At 39.8% G+C, this 17,432-nt stretch overlaps 1 protein-coding gene across 17 annotated transcripts in view; it reads left to right on the top strand.

The window, feature by feature from the left end:
• Kcnma1 (potassium calcium-activated channel subfamily M alpha 1) overlaps window positions 1-17,432 on the top strand; it is a 715,498-nt gene that overhangs the window by 556,936 nt on the left and 141,130 nt on the right. For 9 of the 17 annotated variants that reach the window (XM_058577957.1, XM_058577958.1, XM_058577961.1 and 6 more), the window contains exons 16-18: window positions 7,434-7,502; window positions 9,903-9,914; window positions 16,781-16,867. In XM_058577957.1, coding sequence (XP_058433940.1) covers window positions 7,434-7,502; window positions 9,903-9,914; window positions 16,781-16,867 — 168 coding nt within the window. The remainder of the gene's footprint in view (window positions 1-7,433; window positions 7,503-9,902; window positions 9,915-16,780; window positions 16,868-17,432) is intronic. The other 8 variants (XM_058577959.1, XM_058577960.1, XM_058577963.1 and 5 more) reach the window with 1 other exon arrangement.

Genomic DNA, 17,432 nt, shown 5'->3' on the forward strand with positions numbered 1-17,432 from the left:
TTCTGCATGGGCAGATCTTTCAAAAGAAGCCCCTTGAGGAAACTAAGAATGTGATACTACCCAGAGAAAGCTGAGCCTCTCGCCAATAAAAACCACAGCTAATTCAACCTGAGTCCTGTGAAATAATTAGATTTTCAAAAAAGACATCCAGATTTGAACATGGAGCAGAAAGAAGCCGGAAAACCCCAGTGGTTAAGTGATAGATTTCTATATCTTGGCTGCAGAAATGGGCATTTTAAGAGAATTTATGAAGGGGCTCAAGTCTCATCTTCTCAAAACAATTTTCCTCTCACAGAACTGGCCCTATTCATGCACATATCATGGAAGTACTGTAATTAGGGCTTAACATGTGTGAAAACAGATGTGTGGATAATATTGAGCATTATTTCTAATATATGGTCCAGTAAGGTGACCAGTAATCTGCCTGAGTGTTAGTGATTAAACCAATGGCCATAGAATCTATAGAATCTTTGAAGGTAGACTGTAGAGGCAGTGGCAGGCCCAGAATCCTTGGCAGGGGAGTCAGGGAGTGAGATGAGTTAGAACTCTGGCAAATGCTAGGCCTTGACTCCATGCTGGGTGTATTTAGATCAAATGCACAGTTTTTCTTTATATTATGTTTCTGGTTAATATTAATAGCAGCATTCTCTAAAAGTGACTTTGTTGACACTTTAGGCAAATGGTAATTGTCCGTGTCAATGTGATCAGTGTGATTTCTTTTTTAAAAAATTTTTATTGTTAGTTGTTCAAAACATTACATAGTTCTCGACATATCATATTTCATACATTTGATTCAAGTGGGTTATGAACTCCCATTTTTACCCCGTATACAGATTGCAGAATCACATCAGTTACAAATCCACTTTTTTACATACTGCCATACTAGTGTCTGTTGTGTTCTGTTGCCTTTCCTATCCTCTACTATCCCCCCTCCCCTCCCCTCCCATCTTCTCTCTCTACCCCATCTACTGTAATTCATTTCTCCCCCTTGTTTTTTTCCCTTTCCCCTCACTTCCTCTTATATGTAATTTTGTATAACAATGAGGGTCTCCTTCCATTTCCATGCAATTTCCCTTCTCTCTCCCTTTCCCTCCCACCTCTCGTCCATCCCTGTTTAATGTTAATCTTCTTCTCATGCTCTTCCTCCCTGCTCTGTTCTTAGTTGTTCTCCTTATATCAAAGAAGACATTTGGCATTTGTTTTTTAGGGATTGGCTAGCTTCACTTAGCATAATCTGCTCTAATGCCATCCATTTCCCTGCAAATTCCATGATTTTGTCATTTTTTAGTGCAGAGTAATACTCTATTGTGTATAAATGCCACATTTTTTTATCCATTCATCTATTGAAGGGCATCTAGGTTGGTTCCACAGTCTAGCTATTGTGAATTGTGCTGCTATGAACATCGATGTAACAGTATCCCTATAGTACACTCTTTTAAGGTCTTTAGGGAATAGTCCAATAAGGGGAATAGCTGGGTGATTTCTTTTTTATTGGTACCAGGTATTGAACCCAGGAGCACATAACCACTGAGCCACATTCCCCCCGCCCCTTTTGTTTTTATTTAGAGACAGGGTTTCACTGAGTTGCTTAGGACCTCGCTGAGGCTGGCTTTTGACTCACTCTCCTCCTGCCTCAGCCTCTCAAATCACTGGGATTACAGGCGTGTGCCACCACATCCATTTTTTTTTTTTTTTAATTTCAAGGGGTTTTGGTGTGCTAGTGGATTTGTGTATGTGTGTGTGTGTGTGTGTGCATTTGAGAGTAGGGATACTTTAAAACCCTTAGCAAAGCAATGAAGAAAAGGAGTTTAACAACACCTCTATAAATATTTTAAATCACTTCTGTTTTCTTGGTGCTGAGTCTTAAAAATTCTGATGTTTTAAAATTTTTAACTAGATGTTTTCATTTTCAGAAGTTACTGTTGCAAATCAAAGCTCTTGAATGTAAATATTATCCACCCTAGCCCCTTGATTGTAAGGACTTGGTTTCCCAGAGTGCAGTGTTTACATCAAATCTACTCTGGTTACATGCATCAGCCTGACAATCCCAGGGCCCTCCAAGTAGCTGGAGAGGGGCTGGTGCTTCAAGGAACTGCTGCTTCTATCTTCATCCACCTTCCTCGTGGGGTGAGTCATCTTCAATAGCTCCAGACCCCATCTTTGCATACTTCTCCTGAGCACATTAGAAGGTGCAAACTGTATGACAGGTTTCCATGCTTAATTCACACCAGAAAGTAATCTTTCCAGTCAAAGGGGCTGACTTAATGGCAAGAACAATTTATTTCCCTCTGGGTAGGTAGAAACAGTTGGACTCTAATTCTTAAGAGCCTTTGTTCAGGAACATCTGGGTTGAAACTACTATAGTTAACAGATGATGCTGACATTAAAAAAAAAGAAAGAAAAAGGTTTTGTATAATGTCGTTGTCAAATTTGGTAGACCTCTACTTAATAATTATCAGGAAAGCAATCTAACTTGTTATTACAACAGTTTTATTGCAGATTGCTGGTTTAAGACCTTTTTGTGACAAGTGGCATTTTTTCTTGAAAAAAATAAGTCATTTCTATTCCCCTGTAATTATTTTTTGCAGCCAGTGACAACTTCCTGCTTTGGACATATCGGACATTTTATTTTAGAAACCAAGAATTAAATTCTTGCTAACTTATGGCCGATCTTATCCTATTTATCATGCTGTGAAGGCTTCCTGTTTTTTTTTTTTTTTTCTTACGTCTTACCTCTTTTTAATCCTGCTTCCTGATCCCAAACTGGTCCTCTGTACTTTGAAACACAAATAGTGTGGGTAAAATCAGAGAATGGCTGTGAGGACTGGATGGCTAATGCCTGTTCTCCTCTACATCACCGCCCAAATGGTGTTGAATGATGCAAGTAAATATATAACCACAGGGCTTCATTTGGGGTGGTCTGAAGGCATATTCTTAGCTAGGTACCCCTTGTAAGACGATCCCAAGGATAAATCGCTATGTGGATCTTAGACTCAGACTTGCATCTTGGCACAACAGATCCAAGGTCAAGATTAGATTCCCAGAACCTATCACTGCTATTATTTTCTTCAACATCCTTTTCCATTCTGCCTGCTTGGACCAAACAAGACAAGCTAAGAAGCAACTTGTTTCAGGACCCAGTACTCCTCTCCTTTATTCTACCTACACTTTCCTAGTTTTCTACTCTGTCCCTTGTCCATCACTTCAGTAACTCATGAGATTCTGTAGCCCATTCATTTATTGGAAGTTTGTTCTTTGCACATCTCAAGATGCTAGGAAGCAGAGCGTGCATCCTGTACTAGTGATGTTCAACCTAGAGTGGAGAGAGAGAGATAAGCAAGAGATCAACCTTATCCGCTCCCCTTTTTCCTTGCCTCCATCCCCTCTTCCCCACTGGACACCCCCACCAGAGCCTGGATCTTGGCTATATCCTTAAACCCAGGACCTTGACACTGGCCACCTCCCTGTGACCAAAAACTGTAGTTTGAATACTCATGGTGGATCCATAGTTCTGCTTTCAATCTGAATCATGGTTTATTATTCAATGTATTTTTCCAAGTTCCTGACAATACCCATTAGAGCAGGAGTTAAAAACTTAGATACCCATAGGGGGCAGAAAGTTAGCAAAAAAACATGAAGAGTGAGGGGGTGTGAGACAATAGGGAGCAGTGGGGACTGTGGCTCAGTGGAGAACACGCCCCCTGGGGAGAGGGGTGAAAGAGTTCTTCATACTACCAGTCCTTTTTAGCCATATGGATGGTGATTTCAGTGTGCCTTTACCTGATTTTGCAAGGAAAGCAGAAAAGCCATTCTTCCTTTAATGTGAAATCACCTATTGGTATCTGTTTCCAGCTTTTAAAAAACAATGTTAACAACTAAGCAATGTGTCTGCACGTTGGGCTATGACCACCGCTTTCCCTTCTCCATTCCTAAAAGAAGCATCTGTGTAGCACACTGTATTGAGACTTGATTTCCACTTTTGGCTTCCTAAACATTCTTGAGGAATCCAGGACCTCATGCATGCTAGCCAGGTATTCTACTGCTAAGTTATATTCCCAGACTCACTTTTGTCTTTTTAGTGTAAAAGCCATTTGACCTTCAGCCAGTTGCTACTTGCTTTGTCCGCTTTGGACTTCAGCTTATTTTCCACATAAGAAGGTCAGGATCAGCCACTTTGAAAGGGTGGTGTGACACTGTTGGCATATATTCCCTTGGTTTATACCACTCGGTGCCTCTCCTCTCTCATTTCTCCTTTGGCCAGTGAGCAACAGCTTGTTTTGGGCTAAAGGGCTTCTTAAAAGGAGGTTTCTATCAGGGAGTGTAGAGTTATCTTAGAAAGTGGGGAAGTTTTGTCGGGCATGACAGTGATCCCAGCAACTCAACAGGCTGAGGCAGGAGGATTGCAAGTTTGAGGCCAGCCTCAGAAACATGGCAAGGCCATGAGTACTTAGCAAGACCCTGTCTCAAAATAAAAAAATTAAAAAAGAGCTTAGAATGTGGCTCAATAATTCAATCCCTGGTACTGAAAAAGAGAGAGAGAGAGAGAGAGAGAGAGAGAGAGAGAGAGAGAGAGAGAGAAAGAATGTTAGATTTTGGATTTGAAATTGAAAGAGGGCTTAGAGATCTGCTGTCCATCCTTTATAAGGTTAACAAACGTGCATGAAGTTGCATAGATTGTGTTGACTTTCTAGCATTAGGAATCTCCTTTCCTTTTATATCCAGTTACTAAATGGCATTATAGTAGCTTGGAATAAATAATTCACCATTACTGTGAGCAATTCTTTTCTTCTCACTAGTAGGCTTAGTTTCACAAAAGCTAAGCGATTAAGATCTTTGATCCCATGAACTACCAGAGGCCGAAATTGGAATGGTCGTGGCTTATAGGATAACAACAAATTAACCTTTGCATAATCCATGCTAAGTGAAGACCAGCTTTCTCCTTGAATTTTTTTTCTTTTTGGTATTTAATGACTATTTACATTAGATAGTGGTTTCTTAATCTGGCAATTTGGTCTGATAAACATTGCATAAAGTACCTGATTTTTAAAACTAATTTAAGCTCTAAAAGTAGCAACCCCATAAAGGGTGCATGTAAGTGGAGCTCTATGGGACATAAATTAAGAAGGGCATTTTCCTTGCTGCACTTGGACATGTGTGCTGGTGTTTCAGCAAGCTGCATAATCAGCACAAAGCCCAGGTCATTAGAGTCTGCTGGCAGGAATCAGAAGACCTGCAAATCACCAGAGAGCCCACATACACCTGAATGGAAGTGGGTCTCTGAAATCTATCTCTTGAAGGCAAGTCTGTGAGACCAGGACCTCGCATATAGGAATGAGCAATTGGTCTCATTCCTCCTGGAGAACTCAGGGCCTTTTCCAGAACTGTTCAGGCTGACTGTGTCACTTCTCTATTTAAAACCAACTAAAGGACACCCATTCCTTGGAATAAGCTGCAGACTCCTTGCTGTGGCAAAGTTCTTGTGACCTTGCTCCTACCTTGCCCTATGGCCTATTCGCTATCACTCTTGATATTGCTCAGTTTCATCCTCTCTGGCTTTATTGCTGTTTCTCAAACACCCATAGTTCTTTTCTGCCTCAAGGCCTTTGCACGTGCCATTTCTATTCCACAGAAAATTTTTTTTCCCCTTATCATTCCATTGCCTGCTCCCCAGGCTCCATTGTTCTGTATATGCTCAGAATGGTCCTCCTGGTCTGTCACAGGTGACACACCCTTTGCCATTCACTCTTCATTCCCTTAGGTTGTTTTCTGCATAGCATGTCTTTTTCTGAAAGCTTATTATTTGTTCACTTGTATAGTTGCTTATTGCACATCTCTGCCAATGCAAAATCAGCTTCATTGGGGATGAAAATGTATATCCTGATGGGTATTAGCTAGACACATAATGCATAGGCACTGGGCAAGTTGCATGGGTTTTCTGAACCTTAGTTTAACCACCTGTAAAATAGATACCAATAGGAGTCTGAAAAAGTGGGGTAAAAATTCTCTCTCAGGGATATTGTGAGGAATCAAGTTAAGGAAGGCCCTGCCCCTTGACCCAGCACCTTATCCCCCATATAATTCTGGAACTAAATAACTGTCAACTATTTTTTTTAATCTATCAGTCAACCAAGGTTTCATTATCCAAAAAGTCCTTAAAGACATAAAGTGATAACGCTCATTGCAAAAACTTGTAATATATATGCAATTCATTTTTTTTTGTTTGTGAGTTTTTATTTCTGAGTATGTAAATATATTTTGCATGTGATTCTAGCATATTATTTACAAGTTTGCATCTTGTTTTATAATAGTATTTGTTGATTTTATATTTTGAAATAGTCTGCAAAAAGTCATTTTGAATGCTGCCTAATACCAACCTTGCACCATGTAAACATTGCCTTATTATTGGACACTTAAGTTGCTTTGGATTTTTCTACACTACATAAATAACACTGACCTGAACATCTTTATGTATAAATATTTTATGGCACCTCTTATTATTTTCTTAGAATTAAAACTTAGTAAGTGGAAATCATTTTTTTTAATGAGTTCTTCATAGCAGTGGGTACATTCTCTGTGCACTATGGAGAATTCTCAACAAGTCAAAAACTTTTCAAGAAGTTGCTCTGGTGGATGAGGGAAATTGAGACACATGAAACAATAAGCAACCAGCACTGGTATAAAATAGACTCTAGGCCAAATGCTGTGGTTACAGATGAGGTGATGGAAGAGTCCTGAGAATAAAATCAGGGGTAGTGTTACCTGGAGGACACCTATGGCTTGGAAGATTAGATGTGGTGTGGCCTGGGAGGAGGGGCAGGAGCAGAAGAGAAGGCATTTGGGCGGTGGGAGGAGGCAGCAGTGAAGGCAGCGAGCCTGGAAGGAGCCAGCCACAAAACACCGGGCAGATGAGGTGAGACAGCTTGGATGGAGCCAGTAGTGATAAAGCCGTAGTCATGTGCTGGGCACTTACACGGAAGCAAAGTATTATTACCATCATTCCAGGCACACAGGGGTCTGCTCGGAACAACAATATAAACCATTTGTACCAAAGACCGAAATGGAATCCAAACAGGTCCAGCTGCTCCAAATCTCTCCCTCCCGCTGTAGTTAACATTTTACTACCCGACTGAGTAACTAATGAATCTGGCCCTGTGTAAATCCCCAGGCAGGAATCCCTGCTTGGGGTCTGTCTAGACATCCAGACCTGAGTGCAATTTGCACTTTGAACATCCAGCACCTTATCATAAGCAAGAAATCAGGTTTAATGGGGAAGAGGGGGGCCTGTAGCTTCCACCCTCTCTCTGGCACTGGCACAGAGGAGTGAGGATCCCCTTGTATAAAGACTGTATCTGTAGACTGAAAGGTCGTAACAGTGTTCCTTGTGTGTCTCAGCTCATCCAGGAGCACTGACTGCATTCTCTGTCTCGTTGCAGGCTGTGTTTTGTGAAGCTCAAGCTCCTAATGATAGCCATTGAGTACAAGTCCGCCAACCGAGAGAGCCGGTAAGTTGGCTACCTCCCAGCAACCCGTTGACATCCAAATGTGTGAGTGTTCATTCTGAGAACTTTTAGTCCACTCCCTCTTTCTTATGCGTTGTTTATTTGCTTTGAAACTGATGCAACACCTCTCTGACCCTAGGGGTACACTTAAAGCATGCTCAACTGGACACTGCAGCTCCTATCTCAGACCAACCTAACATCCCAAGTTCAACTGGGTATCCAGAGAGGATTTCCCCAGATGAGAGGGATGAGCCATTTAAGTATCTTCACCTGATCATGCCAATATGGGCATTTTGCCCTCTAAGCATAAAACAAGGAACAAGACCATTTCTTGAAACCCTTGTTTACCTCTGTGAGAAAGAAGCAGGTGGACTCAGACCTCCTTTACAGCAGGCCTGGGGTAGAGCCATGATGGGAGACACCAGCCCTCTTGATAGCCAAATTACAAGCAGCCTATTGTGTACCATATGTGCTTCTCCCATTGCAGCTGAAATCCAGGTGGCAGAATATCAGCTTCATGTAAATTAGCCAGAAGAGCAGAGCTCGGGGGCAGGAGCTCTCTTTATTTATTTATTTTGCACTTAATTATGTACAAATCAGACTGATGAGGGACAGGGTCTGGTTGAAATAGATAACGCACCAGTCAATACATGGGATCGCGGCTGGAAGAGGGTGTCATCATGTTAACATGGAATTTTTTTGATAGGGTATTGAATGCATTGCAGATCAAATATAAAGAGATGATTTTTGCTCCCCACTTCTTATCAATAGTTCTGGAAGAAAGAGAGCTGGTTGAGAGAGGCTCTGGCTTTTGTTCTCTGAAATGACATATCCAGAGTCTGTTCCTCCTATGGTAAATCATTTGTTCCTGCAGATAGAAGCACAAGGGTAGAATGCAGACACCTGCTGGCACATGCCTTCAAAACTGAGCAGATGCAGGGCAAGACTAGAAGGTTCCTCTATCATCATTTAAGGAGTTTTCATTATCTGGAAGAATGCCCAATAAAGCCAGACTTCCAAATGTACAGTCTGTGTCTATGACCCCAAATAAATAAATAAATAATAAAGAACCCTCAAAACACTGGATTGTAATCAAGTCCAATCCAATGTTTTCTCTTACCTTAATTACCAGATCAGATTGCATGCAAAGTCAATCTGATCAAATGCTGAACTACTTTGAAAATCCAAATCTGCCAGAGGAAGATGAAGTGGTAGATTTGGTGGCCACATGTAGAACACGGCTCTAACAATTAACAGATATGTATATATATGTATACATTTTCCTTTTCCATGTTGGCAAAGTGAAAAATAATGGGAAAAAGCTAAGAGGGTCCTGGCTATTCACTGTTCAACAGATAAAGTGGAATTTTCCAGGGTGACTGTTTGCCCATGGTTTTGCCAGTCCTCACCTGTACCTGTTGGGGGGGGCGGGGCTTGTGTATCCTGGGTTTTTGCAAATTATATTCTTCACATTGCCAAATCAGTAAATCTTTGTGTAACTCTGTGTTCTCTCTTTATCACTTTTGTGCATTTCTCTTCTCCACCCCCCAACCAAAAAAAAAAAAAAAAAAAAGGTGTCATGATGATGCAAATCATGTTTTTCCTACCATTCTAGAATAACTTCATGGCAGGAGACTGCTTGATAAACCTTGACCAATCTCCTACCTGGTCACAAGGAAAGAGAGGGATAGGCAATTAATGGTTCAGTGTGAATTCGCTGTTACCATTCTAACAAAATGAACTCAGTGATCTCCCTGAGAACAAAATCTCTTCTTTGATGGGCCCTCTAATTGATTCATAAATCTGAGATGTTTTCAACAAAGCCATATTTATATATACATATATATATATGTTTTCAGATTTTAAAAAAAATAGGTGAAAAGAACTTGTTTGGCTTTGTTTTGGCTTTCTGTGTATGGTTGCCAGCTCTGATCCTCAAATGTGGCTTGGTCTCAGTGTGGAAGAACTTTGGTTCTTGTGGGAAAAGGTGTGTCTGAGGGAATGTGGATCATGCCCCTGAGATAACCCAGGACTCATCCAACAGAATGACCATGTTTAAAATAAGCATTTTTGGATGCTCCCTGAGAAAACAATTTTATTTTTTTCTTTATGTAAAAAGTCCCCCATTTCTTTCCCTCTCATATTTTGTAACTAACCAGGTGTTCAGGTGCGGAGAAGCCTGCCTCTCCCCCCACCCTCTGGCCTTCAACCTGTGTTTAACAGCCTCCTTTGTTATTGGTTTCACCCCATGATACTGTTTTCATGCTTTGCTGAAAAACCTTGTTTTCACATGCATCCTTCAAGTGATTTGAAACAAAGGTTTTATTCCTTCTTTCCTTCTGGTGTCAGTCAATTTATTATCAAATTGTTTGATTTTAAATTCTTTTCTTGTCGTTTTTGCAGAAGCCGAAAGCGGTATGCACTCTTCGTTAACTTTCCTTCCAACCTCCACCCTCTGTCTTCACTCCTAACCACAGGACTAACCATTTGCCAAGAATTCAAGAAGAGAGAGATTATATATATAGATGTACATATATATAATCTCATTCCCTTGTCTAGTGTATATATATGTTAAATATATATATATATATATATATATATATATATATATATATATATATATCCCTCTCCAACTAGAGTACATGAAAACTGACTGTAGCCTGTTGCTGTCCTTGTTTGGTTTGTTGATTCTTTTGGATGACGCACTAACTTCTTTGCAGGAAACTTAAAACAAGAAAAGGCATAATCCTATTTTCAGTCAGGGCACCAATGATGGGAACAAATATTAGTAAAGTTGAAAAGGAGGATGCTTCTCTCCAGCCCTTTGTGTCTGTTTTTGTATTGTCCTAATGTGTCTTGGTGTCCACCAGATGCGGGTGCCATTTTGTCCACATCCCACATCCACGTTCCCTGTGACCTCCTCCTTCCTGTGTTGTTTCCATTTTGTAGAGCACAGTTTCCGTCCTTTCACCACAAAACAGACACCAAACCCTTATGCTTTTATTTTTTCCCAATCCTTATTTTGGTGATCTCATTTTAAGAATTTATTTGTTGGGCAGTGCTCAGTAAAGATGAAGAACGCTGCTATTAAATTGCAAGTATCACACTTGATTTACTGAAGGAGTGCTGTTTACTGGGACAAGCTCAATATTTCTTAATAAGAAGTAGCTCAACTTCTTCCACTGTGTGACTTCATCCTGTTTTGCTGCTGTTTTATGTTGCATGAAGCATGACTAAATCATCATCAATGGCATTTTTTTTTTTTTTTACTTTTTGGTTAAAATTTTCAGCATAGTTTTTCAGTAATGTGTTCTCTAAGAGAGTATTGTTGAAAACAGATCATTGCAAGGCCTACTTGTTCATCTTTCCAAGAGTTGTTTTTCTCCGTGGTTGTGATCACTGTCATGTGTTTGTGTTTGTACTCGTGTGTGTGTGTTTGTGTGTGTGTTTGTGTGTGTGTGTGTAACTCTTTCCACAGTCAGCTCTCCTGTGATTTTGGAGCAGATGTATAATAGAGGTGGCTTCCTGTCAGTTTGGTATTATTGATATGATCCAACTGCAAGAAGTTACTGCAACACTTTGCATCTTCAAAGGTCCACAGTGGTTGCACCTCTGCTGTTGGCTTTTGGCCTTTGAGTCTTATTATCTTGTGGTGAAGGCATGATGTGATGTAGGCATGACTTGTCCTAAAGTGACATGGCTTGCTCCCAGAACCAAATAGCTTGCATTGTCCTTCTCAGATCAGCTCTCTCCTCTCCATCCCCATGTGGCTAATATTTTCACATGTGAAAAATATATTTTAATATTCTATTTCTAAAATTATTGAGGTGGATTTGGGCTAAACAAATCCTTGCCAATATCCCCCAGGGACCAAGGTTTTGGTCCTTTGAGTCTGATCAACTGGGAGCAACCTGTATTACGTTGTCTCTATGGAAGTGAACTGGGCTTAATATATTAAAGCCTGGGATACACAACTGTGCTTCCTACACATATCCTCAAGTAAAGTGTGTGTGTGTGTGTGTGTGTGTAGTTGTGTGGGACTCCAGCAGCACATATTGAAAGCCCAGAAGAGATGAAAAGTTCCAAAAAGGTGATATGGTTTGAGACTTGGGGTTTCTCTGAGCTGTGCCCTAACACAGCCCACAAATTGCAGTGCAGTTGAGCTCTTAGAGGGGGTACTTTTGGTGCAAACAAATCCCAACTGAGAGCAATTTTATATGAATGTGTGTGTTCAGACAGGCCCATCCCAGTGGTGTGAGATATCTGGGCATAGCATGAGCTGAAGTCCGAGTTGGATCTTATTTGCTTGCTACAGTTAATGAAGTCCCATTAGTTTGCTGGACACAATTATAATTACCATATTATTGAGTATAAACTGTATTCTCATATGAACCATGATATTTTCTTAATTTTCTTAATTGCTTGGGGAATGGTACATGACACCTACCAGAAATGGAGGGGAAGGAGGGAAATACACACCTATCATATTTGTCCATAGTAGATAAAAAGTTTTCTTTAAAACAAGATCTGTTTCACTTGAATTGCCAATCATTGGTCATATCCCCAAACAGGAAATAGGTTATGTTTATAACAATTGAAGAAGAGATCATGGATCACTAAGTATTTCCATTGTTATTTGTAAATGTTGGACAAAAGGGAAAAAAAATCATTGCTCCCCCACCAAGCCCTAGTCCTCCAACCTGAGCAGTGTCCACCAAGAAATGCCTAATAAAATGCCCAATAAAAGAAGTGCAGGTGAATACCTTTCAAAGACTCCCAATACAGGTGATTCTATGTTGGACTGATCCCTACTGCCCCATTCCACAAAGATGAGTCTTATGTTTAGGAACATAAATTTCATTCGGAGTGAGTTCTACTTTCAATATTGAAATCAACTGCTCCAACTCCCCAAGTGACTCACTGTGTCTTTGCATATTTTCATATTTATACTTAATGCCCAGAGATTATGAGCTTGGTAACCAATCTGCCAGAAGATGTGGTCATTCCAGGGGTCAGCCTAATGTTTTGGAAAGAACAGAGGGAACTACCTTTCATCTTATTTGAGAAGGAAAGGAAAACTCAGAACTGAGACCAATGATTTAAAAGTTTCATTCATTCAACAAGAGTTGAGAAGTCCTGTTGCATTCTACTGAGAGAAATTTGGAAGTAAATAGAACATGATTATGTTTTGCACCCCTCTACTCAATGATGGGTTCCTTACAGAAAATATGAATTTATTCTACATACTGATGGGTGGACAAAGAATAAGGCTAGATATGGAACTAAATTGAGAGCAAAAAAGAAAGGGGCTACACCAGCCCTGTGCTACCAGCTGTCATAGGGTGCTTTCAATTGAAACCAACAAGTTAATAGAAAAGAGGGTAATTTATATGTTCCTTGAAATGAGGGAATGTCTACCCCTGCCAAGATGTCCTTGTTGGAATTCTGCTAATGGATATATGGTCTTCTTTTCTTAGAGATTTTTCTGGATATTTCACATGACACATCTTGAAGTTTATCTCTGATAAGCTAGTGAATTAGATAAAGTTGGAGCCAGAGAACTGATTTAAAGTGGCACATAGGAAAAGGGACTTTTGGCAGTCATAAGAACAAAATGAGTTAACATTGAATAGTCTCCTAAAGAGATTTTTGGAAAATTTTACATATTCCCATTAGGAGGTCAATAAAAAATTCTAGGGGTAGTAAGCATTTTCCTGGAGAAAGTAAGAACATTTACTTGTCTAAAATCCTTATGTTTTTATATTTTCCAGACGAGGAGGATTAACACTTTATTTAAACTTTCTAGATTTGGAATGTGGATAGAAGATTTAAAATCTGATCTATCAAAAACAGTAAGGTATTTCCTGAAAGAGTCTTTTGAATTCAGTCCTATTGCATAGGGAAATGTTGTGGGCCCCTGGAAACAAGGGCATGTGCTTCTTCCCCAGACCCTGAAATATAAAAGTTGAATCCAGCACAGGGACTATCTTTATGCATCTCAGTTTTTTTTCTTTCATTTTCTTGAGGGCTGGGGTTATTCTTTCAAGTCCCACCCAATAGGCTATCTTAGCTCTGCCTTGGTATCTGCAAATGGTGCTGCTTCACACCTCCCATAAGGACTCTCTAAATTCTCCCACCCCACCTACAGGAAGGGATATTGGGATTGCACAGTCCGTGAGGCCCCTGGAAATGCTCTCTGTTCCATGTGCATTAGCCATAAGATTTAAGGGACAGGCACTATTCATGTGTTGCTAAAAGCCATTCTGAATGAGCTCATATCCAGATTTGTGCAGAGAGAAAGTATTTCAGGTGCTGCAGTCAGGAAAAGGGTCAATTTTGGGGTGGGTTTTTAGTATCAAGGACAAAGTGGAGGTTAGAGTTGTGGTCCTATGAGAGTTTATTTACTCTCATTTTCCAACCACCTTGCTCATAATTAATGGAAAGCATAAAGACCTACTATATCTCTCAGAGAATAGTACATACTTTAATTTAAAGACACTGTAAACTAATGATTATTTATCCCCATTTTACTGACAAGGAAAATGAGGCTTAGCTGTGTCCACATGCCCAAAGCCAGGGATCCAAATGGATGGAGCCTGACTTGTGCACCTGAGTGCTGACCCACCATTGGAAAGTTATGTAAGGTGCATGTATGATATGCTACAATGAAACCCTCTCTTTTATATAATTAATATGTACCAACAAAAACAATTACAATTAATGGGTGAATGACAGTGTACCCTATGTCAGTGCCAAAAATCTTTCCTTTCTGGCACAATAACATGACCAATAGAAGCTTGAAATCTGTAATGAATGATCTTAATCGGTACTCTCTAGAATGCCAATCCCAAATTTTTACTAAGGGCCAATTCTTGTTCACTGTAGATAAAGAAGAAAGGAAATGAAAAGAAACTTCTCATTGATAGGAACCTTGCTATCATCATATTTCACAATGACATGGTGGGTTCGCTCACTGGAGTGCAATTAATGAGGCCCACAATGTTAGGCAAGGAAGCAGGGGTCTACGGGAGGCTTGTTTTGTGCACATGTGTCACCAAGATGATGTATGTCACATTTTCAATTCCATTGCTCAAATCATGTGAGGATTTTTTTTCCCCTACTCAGAAGCTTTTCTTCCATTCTTATGTTAGAAATATAGACTTTTCAATCTTTAAGGAACTAGCTTTTTTAGGCACCAGAAGTGCATGGGGTTTTTAATGGGTGCCTGGTGCATCAACCTGCATTGTACAACCCTGTAACTTTGTCTCATTATGGACAGGGTATTTTGATAAGACGCCCTGTATTTTATCCCATGGGGCCATTTAAAGAAACTCTGATAACTATTGACAATGAAATATACTTGGGTGTTTTTTGTTTTTTACAAGAATAAAATACTAAAAGTAAAATAAAAAGTAACAATACCCATCATGCATTGAGTTCTTTATATATTACCTCACTCCATTTTCTGAAGGAAGACTGTTGTTATCATGAACCTCCTCTTGTAGGGGTAAAAGTTGAGTACTAGGGTTTAGTAACTTGCCCAAACTCAGGCAGCGCAACTCAGTGACAGAGCTCAGATTTGGACCCAGTTTCTGACTGCAAAGTCAAATGGAAGTGCTGCCTTGCAAGAAAAGGAGTTAAGAAAATGAGCAGAATTCATATTTCCACCTTTCTAACATGTATTTAATTGACTTTGGATAAGAAATCCACCTAAACTGTATAAGCTCTGACCCTTTCCCCTCATAATCATGCTATATCAGAGGCCTGTGATACCAGTGTGTGAGTTGGCAGAGGGGTAATTAGGAGGTGCCTGCGTAAGGCTGTTGCCTGTTATAAGCTGTTCTATTAGTGTGGACTACTGCTTTCTGATTTGGAAGGCATCTCATTGCTGTCTGTGATTCTGGGGTAGAACAGTCAAATCTTCATAGAATCTTGCTGCTATTTAGTGTTAATAACAGTGATGACACAGGCCTGATTTCCTCCTGTCAGGTCTTGTTATAGGTAATGGTGGATGTTCTAACCACAATTATTTGTGCAGTAATGATTTGCTCATAACACTCCCAACAGAACAAAAGTTCACCCAGGCCCTTCCTGTACTGCTGCAGACAGATGGCTCTTGGCCATGACACTTTTCTGGAATGGTTTTACCAGCAGAAAAAGATTACATGTTAATTACATTCCTCCATCTTGGTTGTTTTGGGCATGTGAGCACTTCCTTTAGACCGATTCCAAATATCTTTTACCTTAATCACCAGCTTTTCAGATCAAAGAATACTTTTGTTGTCTATTGCTTCAATTAGAATCACCAATTCAGTACCTATTAAGCCCAAAGCCTCCTCTCAGTCTCTGGTAAAACATTCTCGTATTCTACTTTTGATCTGCAGAATATTAAACTTGTTTGTTTTGCCCATTTATTAGATTAGGATACGTTTATCTCTCCTGTCAGTCCAAACACAACTTGGTCAGCTAGTCTATTTATACCAATTTGAAATAGGACAGTGAATATTTAGCTTCCTACTTCCCTTTAGGGGTAATTTTCATTTGTTTTCTAACTACAGTTTGCCCCTAATGATATGCTAACCATACATCTTATTCAAATACCCCTTACATTTTTATAAATAGGAGACTGGAATCATTACCTATATCCAACTGCAGCATTTTTCTTTTACATTGTCTGTCTAGAACAAATTCTTCCTACCTAGGATTTACATGGAGTCTACTTCCATGTCCTCATCAATGATATGAAGACATTCAGTTTGCTTCTGTATTGATTATGGGTAGCTTGTACCATTCCTCAAAGTAATATGTGGTATGTTTGTGTGTATGTTTCTATATACATATAGGGGTCCCATTAATGCTCTATCATCTAATGGAAAATTAATGTGGCAAGAACTTCATTAGAACACTGATGTTTCAATGCTGAACATCAATAGAGTTTCAAAAGGGATGTATTGTGAGGAACTTTGCTTCACGTCCAAGGCCCATGGTGGCAGCTAGATTGCCTCATCGTGCAAACCTAGCCCTAAAGCAAAGACTTGCTTTGATTTCCTCGACTTGGAGTATGCCAACCCAATATTTAACCAGTAGAGTTTAATGATGACGTTCTCCAATTAAATGTGTGGACCAGTGAACATCAAGCTCTAGAGATAAACCTTTGGAGAAAGCATTAGACTAGTGGGGCCCCTATAAAAACAACAGTATGGTGTTGCCTTCAAAGTTTTACTCAGAATGTGACCTCACATATATGTCTTCTTCTTTTTTTTTTTTTTTTCACTGAGCAGTATATTAATTAATCCTGGAAACCACCTTAAGATCCAAGAAGGTACTTTAGGATTTTTCATCGCAAGTGATGCCAAAGAAGTTAAAAGGTAAGAGTTTTATTTCCATCCACCTTTCTTTCTGGCTCAGCCATAAACATCTTGGTCTGCTGATGGGCATGCTTCCATATGGATAGGACTCTGACCCCGAAACTACTTAACGAATTTATGGGCATCAAATGGTGCAGAAGTTTAAGAAACAGATATGTGCTTTCAATTATGCCCCCTGTAGATTCCTTTTCATGTAGTCAATTCCAGACCTTTGAATTAAAATAATAAATTTTTAGAACTAGAAAGCTTAGTGACCTGCTGCTTCATCTTACAAGCGAAGATACTGAAGCCCAGAGAGCAGAAGTGACAGCTCCAAGTCATCCTGATTCTCGCTGACCCAGAGGGACTCAACAGGAGAGCTGGTTCCTTGTCTAGTGTTCTTAATATTATCTGAGCAAACTTTCTTGAGAGTTATCAGAGTTTTCTATAAGTGCCAAATAAAATTTCAAAGAATTTGGATTAATTTCAGATAATACATCAAAATAGCTCTATTTCTTTTTACAACCTCCTAGGAAAATAGCTAGAGTCTCAGCTGCAATTGTGTCGTCTCTATAGGCAGAGCCCA

The sequence above is a fragment of the Marmota monax genome, unplaced genomic scaffold (assembly GCF_021218885.2).
Source record: "Marmota monax isolate L192 unplaced genomic scaffold, Marmota_monax_Labrador192_F-V1.1 WCK01_AAM20220418_F8-fsc00019, whole genome shotgun sequence".
Classification (NCBI taxonomy): Eukaryota; Metazoa; Chordata; class Mammalia; order Rodentia; family Sciuridae; genus Marmota; species Marmota monax.